Consider the following 12512-nt stretch of genomic DNA (forward strand, 5'->3'; position numbering starts at 1 on the left):
TATACAAAATGACGTCAATTGTCTATTACCTTTGTTTTTTTTTGTATAATAAAAATCTTTCTAATTTAAAAAGAGTTCAAATTTTATATTTAATTCCGAAAATTTTAACCTTTTGAAATTAATTTTAACTTTTTGAATATTTTTTTACCTAGAAGAAAAAATAGATTTTTAATAAATATAAAATTTATTTTGATTTTGAAAATTTAAAAAAAAACAAGCAAAAAATCTTATATATACAAAATGACGTCAATTGTCTATTACCTTTGTTTTTTTGTATAATAAAAATTTTTGTAATTTAAAAGAAGTTCAAATTTTATATTTAATTCAGAAAATTTTAACCCTTTCTCTAAATCTGAATTAGTAAAAATATTTACTAATTTGAATTAGTGACTCACTTTTTGCTTCTGAATTAGTAAAATTTTACTAATTATTAGTAACTTTTACTAACAATTAGTAAAATTTTACTAATTAACTAATTTTAACTTTTACTAACAATTAGTAAAATTTAACTAATTCAAAAGCAAAAAGTGAGTGACTAATTCAAATTAGTAAACATTTTTACTAATTCAGATTTAGAGAGCTTTGAAATTAATTTTAACTCCTTGAATATTTTACCTAGAAGAAAAAATAGATTTTTAATAAATATAAAATTTATTATAATTGATTTTGAAAATTTGAAAAAAAAATGTTATTTTGACTTAAAAAATTAAAAAAAAAATTTTTAAGAAATAAAATAAAATTTTTTTTTTTTATAAAAATCTAAAAGTTATTTATAGAAGAAATAAATAAAAAATCTTAATTTTTTTTTTGAAACAATTTTCAATTTTTGTGTTATAGAACAAATAGTCAATTCACGTGATCCAATATGTATATAAGTAAATTTTAACTTGAGAATATGAAAATTAAAAATTCTAAGCAATCTAGACAAAAGTTCGATTTTCTTGATATATATATATATATATATATATAATAGATTTGAAACATTTCTTTGGACCGATTACCTTTCCCACGGCAGATTTATTAACAAGTACATTGCACTTACTTGTACATGCACTTAAGTAAGCACGCGTATATGGCGTTATCAAGGCGTGTGATATCAGGGCGTGTGATCAGATTCTATATGAATTGACGAATATTAGAAACGACAGATGCCACATGCAAATCGAGAACAAAATTACCATTTCAATCTTCATTTTCACAATATTTTGTAAATAATTTACATTTTTTTCTTCTCTTTTTTATATTTTTATTTTTAAAAAAATAAAAGACAATTAAAAATTCTTATTTATATTTAAAATTACTCTACGAGAAGACTGAGAAATGAGAGCAAAAGAAAAAAGTCGCATAATTGTTTTTTTGTTTTTAAATTTACGTGACTTTTTATTCTTTTTTTTTTTTACTTTCCTATAACTGTTTTACTGCTAAATAAAGTATTATATAGTTTAAATATGCAAAACAATAAACATTAAAAAGAAAATTATCCATTAAATATGCAATAAAAATGTTAAAGTCACACTTTACGCATATAATTTTTGAATAAAGAAAATATTTAAAAAATCAATTTTCCACAAAACAATCGGAAACTTAAAATAAATATAATTTTCAAAAATTGTTAATATAAATTTTTTTAAATTACAAATAATTTAAATTCATAAAGAATTGCGATTTTCTTTCAAAAAATTCCAAATCTTGAAAAAAAAATTGATAGAAAAATAATTTTAACAATCAAAAAGGAAACTCAATTTCATCATTGTTAATGCAATATTATCACAAGGCTCTATAAAGAACAATTGTATATATTTTTTTTTTTTTGTAAAAGAACATTTAACCCCTTGTAACATGTTCGATTCATCTTCGTTTGTTTTTTCACATAATATTGTTTGCTAATACGAAAACTGGTAATTCCGTTGCATTATATTCTCTCTTTATTGTATCCTTACAGTGTGTTTTCGTAATAGTGTAAATCGTTTTTTTTTTTTTTCTTTTTTTTTCTTGGGACTTTCGCATATCGCGCCAAGGCATATAAAATTGGGCTTCCACTTCATCTGATAGATCTATCAGCCAAGAGGTTAAATTCGTGTGAAATCACGTGTACGCGACCTACGAGATCATATTTTGTTTTGTATGTATATATATATATATATATATAGACACAAAATTGCTTAACGATTGCTGCTCTATGCATTATCACTCCTGTCTCGTAAGTCACCTCCAAACACCTATTACAAAATTTCCCTAACTTCCGGCAGTTTAATAGTTTATTTCAATTTCGAACTATATACAATATGTTCAAAAAAAAAAAAAAAGTCTTATCACATTTTTTTTTTCTTGATATTGACCCGTAACAGTTTATTATTCTCGATTTTTCTATTTATAATACCGTTATGCATGCTCTTTTTGCAATTTTAAGGGTGTGTAGAAGACGATATTTTACTTTAATTAAAAAAAATTATTTTTAATTAAAAAAATTATTTTTAATTTTAAAAAATTATTTTTAAGCAAAAAAAATTATTTATAATTATAAATAAATTATGAAAAAATTATAAATTGTATTTTTAACATTTTTTTTTTTATTTTTCACATTAAAATGTACAGTGAAGAAAAATTTATTTGATTCAAATACTCGATTACTTGACTAATCAAATAAATATTTACTTGAAACCAAATAATTTTTTTGAAACCAAATATAATTCAATTAAATAAACTGTATTTGAACCAATAATTTCTGTATTTGAAACAAATACCATCACAGAAAATTAAAAGGGATTAAAATAAGCTGCAACGCTTCTTATTTTAATCCAATTTTACTTATTTTAATCCATTTTGGTATTAAAATAAGCAAAATTGGATTAAAATAAGAAGCGTTGCAGCTTATTTTAATGCCTTTTAATTTTCTGTGATTTCAAATAATAATTATTTGATACAAATAAATATTTATTTGATAATAGTCAAGTAATCGATTATTTGAATTAAATAATAATAATAATAATAATAATAATAATAATAATATAATTGAATTAAATAAACTGTATTTGAACCAATAATTTCTGTATTTGAAACAAATACCATTTCAAATAATAATTATTTGATACAAATAAATATTTATTTGATGCAAATAAATATTTATTTGTATCAAATAATTATTATTTGATGCAAATAAATATTTATTTGATAATAGTCAATTAATCGATTATTTGAATTAAATAATTTTTTTCAGTGTATAATATAAGCTTTTATCACTGAAAAAAATGATTTGATTCAAATAATCTTGACTATATTATCAAAATAAATATTTTTATTTGAACCAAATAATTTTTATTTCCCTTAAATAAATATTGTACCTATTTAGACCGATAATTTTTTTTAATTGAAAACAAATATTTTATTTAAATACATATAATTTGACTGAAATAATAATATTTATATAATAAACGATTATTTGAATAATTTTTTTTTTTTTGTAATATGAAAAAAAAGTTGTAATTAATATTCTATAATATTCTCACGATATTTTCCACTGTCGTGAAAAAATAGATAAAGAAAACAAAATTTATTCCAATCATTTAAATACAAATATATATAACAAAAAACACTTATAATATTTATTACACATTCATAAGAAATAATTTATAAGTTTTTCTTTGAAAACTTGAGAATTTTTATTTCAAATGTAATTATAGACATTAACCGATAATACACGACACAATATGCATATAACCCCGTTATATATAATTTGACTGTATATAACGTTAAGCTCTTTATTGTTGGCAAGTTTTTCTCTCTCTCTATATATATATATATATTCTGTTTTGCCCTCGTATTTAAATTAGCGTTATTTTAATGAAAAGTAATTCATAGTGAATTACATAATGAGGTTCTTTTAGAGATATAAAATATGAATAGCTGACCATGTTTATAGACAATTACTATAGTTTCATATATATTCTAAAGGATAGTTATTTGCCTCTATAAGTACGTGTTCTTCGAGAGAAAGAGAGAGAGAGAGAAAAAAAAGATTTTTACCATTTTTCGTAATATCTTTGAATATAGAACTCATTAGCATTGATATTAGTCCCCCGTGTGTATAAAATAAATACATTGTATTGTTAAAAAGAAGTCGGCACTTTTGTTATTAAATATAAATGCAATAGGCGGAAAAAAAAAAATGTGAAATCAGAATATGTTATAATAACGTAGCAATTCGTGTACATATAAATGTTACGTGAGTTTATTTTGATTGTGTTGTATAATAAAATTATTAATAGTTGAGCACCTTGAAGTATATATTCTCTCTATATATATATGTGTAATTTCATATCATTTCAAATGTATTTTCATTTCACATATTTTTCCAATTCTAATTGTATTATAGGATATTTCTATATATAACAAAAGAATTTTTTAATTTTATATATCAATTTTATTTATTACAGAATAAAAATTATATATTTTTTATAATATAATATAATTTTTAAGAATATATTTTTTATATATTTTTTTAAAATTATATATTATAATAACTTTGTATACAGTAGAAAAATAAATATAAAAATATTCACTTTTTTTTTATAAAATAATTTCACTCACGATCTTTGGATAAATATAAACGCACTTTATATTCACATGTTCTTTTTTAAAAAAAAACGTACGTCAATGAATCCTTTTGGTCCTATACAACAACAATTTTGAGTTTTTCACGGCGAATTGCTTCCTTGTGAGCTTGTGGTACATAGGGATTTTTTTCTGGATCGAGATTGTAGCTGAAATAATTTTAATTAATGAAAAAATTTCCTTTTGTCAATTAAAATAATTATTTTTATTTTTCTATTTTTATTGCTTTTATTACTTCTATTATTTGCTAATTTTTATTTTATTTAATAAGTTTTTTAAAAATAATCAGAATTGTTTATATAATTATATTAAATAAAAAATTGTTGACATTAACGTACTCGTAAAATCTTGGTGCTTCGCCACAATTTACATTGTACCACCAATCGCAATTAAATTCTTGTTGATTAAATATTGTCCCATTGGCGCAAAGAAAAGTTGCTCCTTGATCACCTTCTCGACCATCGTGACACACATGGTAGGCCTGTAAATTTTTTTTTTACAAAAATTATTCAAATTAAAAATTAAAAATTAAAAATTAAAATTAAAATTAAAACTAAAAATTAAAATTAAAATTGAAAATTAAAATTAAAAATAAATATTAAAATTAAAAATTAAAATTAAAATTAAAATATTAAAAAATAATGAATGACATAATAAAAATTGTAATAAATATTATAAATAATTTATTTTACAATTTAAAAAATATTTATTCGTAATATTTTTTTTTTTAATTTCTACAAATTGAAAATTTTTTTTTCAAAAAAATGTATTTCTCTTTTTTAATTAACTTATTACAAGTGGAGTAAAAGTTATTTTTGTCCCATGAGAAATTCAATGCCATAAACATTTTTTTTTAGAAAACTTCAAATTTTTTTTTCTCAGAAAAATTAACAAAAAAAACTAATAATGTGAGAAAGTCAATGACACTCGTCTAAACAAAAAAAAAAAACAAGCAAAAGTGAGAATGAAAAACGACATTTGTGAAATTTGCAAGTATTGTGTATTGTTCAAAGTTAACTACGCAACTTGAATGCAGTTTTTATATTTATACATCTTTTTCTCCGAAGAGATAGAGAAATTTTCTTTTTTTTTTATTAAAGAATTTTTTTTCAAGTAATTAGTCCTCTTAATAATAATAACAATAGGCATAATTGACATCCTCGTGAATGAAAAGAAAATTACAAATTTATGCGCGCATATGTATATATATATATATATATAAATTGTAAATACATTAATTTAGATATACCTCAACAATTTCCCAATGATATATTATATTCTGACAAAAGTTCACGTCTTTCTCAATGTTATTTCCTTCAAAGTAATAATTATTATTTACATATATAGTAAATTTTACCAGATTTCTTTATTTCTTTTACTATAAAAAGAAATCAAAAAAAAAAAAAGAAAAAAAAGTGAAACAGCAATTCCCGTTTATTAATCAGTCGTTAAGATTACCGTAATTTCCCCACCTTCGATGATTTCTTTTTTCTAATAATAATTTCATAACCTGCGTGACCCTGGTGCGTTAGCGGATACTTTCATCCGCTTATAGACCTTGATACGATTTCACACCGATAATACACTGCATTTTATCCGTTCTCAAAGGTGCTGATACCGCCTTTCCTGTTTCCTTCTTATCACTCAAAACATCTAAATTGTGAAACTATCTAGGTTGACTGAAGTACTTGAATAAAATGCATATGCATGATATTTATCTTTTTTCTTGTTTTTTTTTCTTTCATCCACCCCCACTGTTATACATTTTGTATTTAGAATTTTTTTTTTTTTTTTTTTTTTTAATTTTACCTCTCACATTTTTAAAATATCTTGATTATAAATTGTTATAATCATTTTTAATTATGATCAATCGAATTTAATTTAAAACACATTATATAGAATATCACGTTGGGAGTTCAATGCACGAGTTCAATAACGCTATTAATTATAAATAACTGTTACTATTATGGAAAATTTTCAATTTATTTGATAATATGTTCATTGATTTAGATACTGCTGAAATATTCAAATTCCACGTTAAGTAATTTATACATTTTTCGATAATTCATTGCAATAATTAATTATAATTTACATGTAAATAATTAATTAATTAATTAATTAATTAAATTATAATTAATTAATTTAATTATATAATTAATTATTTTAATTATAATTAATTAATTTACTTGTAATAATTAATTTAATTATAATTAATTAATTTGATTATAATTAATTATTTTAATTATTACACGTAATTCATAATTACTGTAATACTTAAATTATAATTTGTAAATTTCTGTTTGTTTTTTTTTTTGTATTAAATATAATTTCTCAATAATTTTATTAAAACGCCCATTTCCGAAATATTTGCATGTGAATTTTTTTTTTTTTTTTCCAATCGCATATATGTAAGTACATAAGTAAATAAGGAAATCCTTGCTCTAGATGTGAAAGTGAAAAGAACGCCGTTAACGAGGCATGAAATTGTAAATCGAAGGAGTTTAATATTTTTATTTATATATTTATTTATATATATACTATATACAATAAGAAATTCTTTACCTGACAGCCAGTTTCGACATTCGCATACATTCCTGGCAAGGCGGGTACGTGTGAGCATGAAAATTTAGTCTGTGGTACCACGTGAAAAATTGGATAATCCACCCATGGTTCACCAGGAATTTTACTAAAATCTTGTTTCTCCTGTTTTTTTTTCAATAAAATTGTTGGCCGTTCCTCTTCTATTATTGGTTGTTGGAACTCTTGATAATCCGTATAGTCATTATAATATTCCGCTTGTCGCTTCTTTTTTTTTTAACACAAAAAAAATATATGTTAATTCAATTATTTACAATAATTTTCGAAAAAATGATTTTTTTTTTAATTAAATAATTTCAATAACAATTTTTTTTACACATGGAGACTGATCTAATGAATAATTATACAAAAAAAAGAAAATTGAAATAAAAATTGTTAATTCAAATATTTATCGAATTCTCGAAAAATTATTTTCTAGCATTAATTAATTTTTACTTAATATTAAATAATTTTTTTTTATGACAAAAAATTATTTATAAAATAAAAATTACAATTACAATAAAAGAAAAATTAATAACAAAATACTAATTAATTATTAAAAATTTTTCTATTTTCGTTAACATAAAAGAGACTGATCTGACTAATAAATAATTATAAAAAAAAGACAATGAAATAAAAATTGTTAATTCAAATATTTATCGAATTTTCGAAAAATGATTTTCTAGCATTAATTAATTTTTACTTAATTTTTGTTTATGACAAAAAATTATTTATAAATTACAATAAAAGAAAAATTAATTAATCAGTTATAATTATTACAATTTTTTCTATTTTCGTTAACATAAAACGAGACTAATCTGACTAATAAATAATTATTAAAAAAAAAAAAAAGACAATGAAATAAAAATTGTTGAAAATAGAAATTGTTTTCCATCAAAGAATGCAATTAAACAAATCGGAATGCAATATTAGAAAATTATATACCTTAATAAACATTAAATATTTACTATCGGTGGTAAATATCGAACGTTCATTATAACGCATAAAATTTTGAAGCAAGTGTAAATTAACTTGGTATAAAAAAAATATTCAACATTAATGATGTAAAATAAAGCAAACGATTTTCATATATTTTTTTTCAATTAGAATTTATGATCGAGAGACTTAATTTCGTTTATATTGGATTTCAATATATATATTTTTTTTATATCTATAGTGACTTACTTGAACGGATTTACCCTGATGGTCACTGTTTCCTTGCTCGAAAGTGGCCAACACCAAAAGGGTGGAAAGAACAATAACATGGATAGCACACCTCGCCATATCTGAACTGTGTTTGATGTTAAGTTAAACTGGTCCAGCTGGACGGTGTGAAATTATGTCACACAGAGAAAGTCCATGGCGGCAGCCCCCTTCTACTACCCCCTCAAGGCATGTCCCGTGTATGTTGTTGTTTTATGGGTAATTGCAGAACCGTAATCAGTTGCATGTTGTACTCTCAACCAGAATTGCAGGAGAGACAGGTTCCTTGCCAAACACATTCTCCTTCAGTAATAATAATTTTATATCAACAATTAAATATAAAACCGAAATTTTTTTTTTCACAAATCGAAATTTATTAACATTTTTTTATAGCAATTATTATATTTCGATTATTTTTATACAAAATCTATTATAAACAATTTTTATTGTTTTTCTAATTTTATTACTTTTTTTTTGTATTTTTATTTTTATTACAAATATTAGAGTAAACAAAATTAAGAGTATTACAATAAATTTACATTCACTGAAAATTAAAAGGCATTAAAATAAGCTGCTACGCTTATTATTTTAATATTATTTATTTTTCTTTTTATTTTTTTTTTATTTTTTTAATCCATTTTGGTATTAAAATAAGCAAAATTGTATTAAAATAATAAGCGTTGCAGCTTATTTTAATACCTTATAATTTTCTGTGTTATTGTACACGAAAAAGAAATTTTCTCCGCAAAAAAGGAAATGAGTAATATCACTCGAAAAAAAATTATTTAATTCAAATATTTCGATTATTTGACTATAAATAATTATTTGTATCAAATAATTATTATTTGAATCAATTAAATGGTACTTATTTCAAATAGAGAAATTATTTGGTTCCAGAAAATATTTATTTAATAATAGTCAAATAATCGAGTATTTGAATCAAATAAATTTTTTTTTCAGTGTAATATTTTACAATAATATTTATTCTATTTTTTTTCTCATTAAAAGAGAATCGTCATTTTAAATAAATTTTTTCTGAATTTTTGTAAATATAAAATTAATATCCATTAATATCAAAAATTATATTAAAAAGTACAAAATTATTTCTATATAATATTTATCTTAAAATATATCTATCACAAAATATTATCAGTAAATTCGACATTCATTATTCTGATTTTTTATAATATTGAATTGACGGAATAATTTAATTTTGTAATTAAAAATTTTTCTAAACTTGATTCGAGAACAATATAATAATGACAAATTAATGATCATTTGTTTCATTATCTGACATAACGAATAGTCACATTTTTTTTTAACTAGCACTTTTGAAATAACAGTCTTATTTTATAACATTCATTCCTCTACAATCTAAATCACTGTATAAAGATGCTTAATTAACATGATGAACTTTTTGTTGAAAACATTTTTGTTACATTCCTAGATGATCTGTAAAAGTGAAATTAAATTAATAATTTAATTAATATATTAACAAAAAATAAATTTAATTAATAAATAAACGTATATTTAAATTTAATAGTGTAATAATTAATTAACTTTTATAGCTAATTTATAAAGTAAAGTGACTTTTAAACATTTTATTAATATCAAGATTTCATCTGAGAAAGTGAATTGAAATGTATCTTCAATATACGTTGGATAATAAAAGTATATATATATATGATTTGTGAAGATTCTCCTACAAACATGTAATAACACGTGGATTCATCTTAGATTGCACTTTCATTTGAGATGTAACGTAACATTTTACAATATTATAAATTATTTATGATTTTTTATTTTTTCTGACTAAATAAATATTGTTAAAGAAAATAAACTTTTTTAATTTACATTTGCAAATATGATGAATAAAATTAATTTTGTAAAAAAAAAAAAAATTTACCTGCTGTGAATTAATGATAGCAACATTTCTGTAATAGTCATTCAAGAGTTTATAAAATGTATCCCAGTCATAAAGAAAAGTCAAAGATGGATAGTAAGATTTCTGATAATAATTATTATTTGTCGCAGGATGAACTGATGGTTGAATAATAATAGGTTCATGTATTTTAGATTTCATTAATAATTGCAAATTGTGCTCCTGATGACTCGAATAAATTTGTGGCTTATTATTAAAAACATTAAATTTATAATTCAAATGACTGTTCGTTTGTTGATTATTTCCGTGTTCAATTGGTTTTCGTATTATGTACGTTGTATCAACTTGCTTATAATTATTGTCCTGTGTGACATAAACCTTTTGACAAAAAATCGAGTTAATTAATTTTTTTTAATAAAAATTGAATTTAATTAAATTTTAATAAAAATGGAATTTAATTGTTAATAAATTTTGTTAATTTCAATTAAATTTGTATTTTGATAATGAAAATTTAATAAATAAATAATTAATTAATGTACTCGCCTTGAGAATATCTTTTGAGGAGGAATGCTTTTGATGATGATGTTTTACACGGGGATGACGATCTTCAATTGTGATGCCCTCTTTATTGAGACGATTAAGAGCTAATCTTTCGGTTTTGAATGCCTCTTCAGGAATTTTGCCTCCCAATGCAGGCAGTACTTGTTCTCTAAAAATTTGCCGCTTCTCCTAAATATAAAATTTATTATTTTTATTATTAATTTATTATTAATTTATTATTAATTTATTATTAAAATTGTATTATTTTTATTATTTTGCCAAAAGATTACAATTCGTAATCTATAAAAATAGTTTCTAAAATGATTTTTAAATCGAAATTTAAAGATAATTATTAAAATAATTATTATCTTTAAATAATAATATATAAATATGATAAATATTGTTAATCAGACAATTTTATGAAATTTTTTTTCTTGAAAAAATTTATATTGAAAATATAATGAAATAAAAACCTTGTCAGCAAGTGTCTGAACCAATAGATACATGATTGTAAAATATATACTGTATGCCCATTCAGATTTCTTCATCCTGATGCTCTGTACCATATCCTTCTTAGATTATGTTACTTTCCCTATAAAGATGCTTGAGTTACGTATTATCTGCAGATGTTTTACACCATTGAATATGCTACAGTATATAATTTACGACAACATTTTATGAATAATAAAATTTAATAAGTCGAAAACTAAATTTTTTTTTTTTTTTCACACTTTTATATTTCAAATTTAATTGCTTCTTTAAAATTTTTTTTTTAATTTAAAAAGTAAAATTAAATTTCAAATATAAATATTTTCATTATTTTATTAGTTTTTGATTTTTGATTACTAGAATTTTTTTTTAAAAAATCATATGTAATCACAGTAAAAAAAAAAAGTGTTGTCGTGACTTAAACCTTATCAATAGGAAATTACGTCTATTGGAAAAAAATATACAAAGTGAATGGATCTTTACAATCTAGTTTGACGATCTTAAAAGATGGTATATACGTATCCCTTTCACAAGAACAATCACATTCCGTTACGTTAAATAATATAGTGTATTCTCACTAATTATCTCTTTTTGATTACGTATTTATATATTGTTCTCTATTATAGTAAAGTTCAAAATTATTGATGTGAAATTTCAAAAAAAAAAAAAAGGAAAAACCAAATATTCCTTTTTTTTCCCTCATGAAATAAAAAATTTTCTCTAGAAAAAACAATTTTTCTACGATATATCTTATAAAATAAATTAACGAAAAAAAAAGTAAATTTCACGGATAATTTATAAAAAAATTTTTTATTGATTGAAGAGATCTTCTGTTTTAATTATTACATTCAAAAATAAATTTAACTTTTAATAACTACACTGATAAAAAAATTTATTATTCAAATAATCGATTACTTGACTAATGAAAAAAAAAATAATAAAATAAATATTTATTTGTATTAATTATTATTTGAATTGAAATTGTATTTCAAAATCAAAAATTATTTGGAATTAATACAAATAAAAATTATTTGGTTCAAATAAATATTTATTTGATAATAGTCAACCGACTATTTTGAAACATATTTTTTAGTTATCTATAAATATTTTTGATTTTTTTAATCAAATTAAAAAAAAAAAAACAAATATAAAAAATAAAAGCAAAACGAGTATTATAAAATATTTTAAGTACCTTTGAGTTTTCCAATGA

At 21.2% G+C, this 12512-nt stretch overlaps 1 protein-coding gene across 1 annotated transcript; it reads right to left on the minus strand.

The window, feature by feature from the left end:
* Positions 1 to 4397: 4397 nt before the first annotated feature.
* LOC127285642 (uncharacterized) lies at positions 4398 to 11407 on the minus strand. Its single transcript, XM_051311763.1, has 6 exons — positions 11287 to 11407; positions 10817 to 11002; positions 10298 to 10651; positions 7174 to 7416; positions 4950 to 5092; positions 4398 to 4760 (listed from the first exon to the last, which is right to left on the minus strand). Exons 1-6 carry the CDS (start codon positions 11377 to 11379, stop codon positions 4670 to 4672), a joined length of 1110 nt encoding a protein of 369 aa, XP_051167720.1. The 5' UTR covers positions 11380 to 11407; the 3' UTR covers positions 4398 to 4669.
* Positions 11408 to 12512: the final 1105 nt, after the last annotated feature.

Source organism: Leptopilina boulardi, unplaced genomic scaffold (assembly GCF_019393585.1).
Source record: "Leptopilina boulardi isolate dan_hultmark-lab unplaced genomic scaffold, ZJU_Lbou_2.1 LbouV2_337, whole genome shotgun sequence".
Lineage (NCBI taxonomy): Eukaryota > Metazoa > Arthropoda > Insecta > Hymenoptera > Figitidae > Leptopilina > Leptopilina boulardi.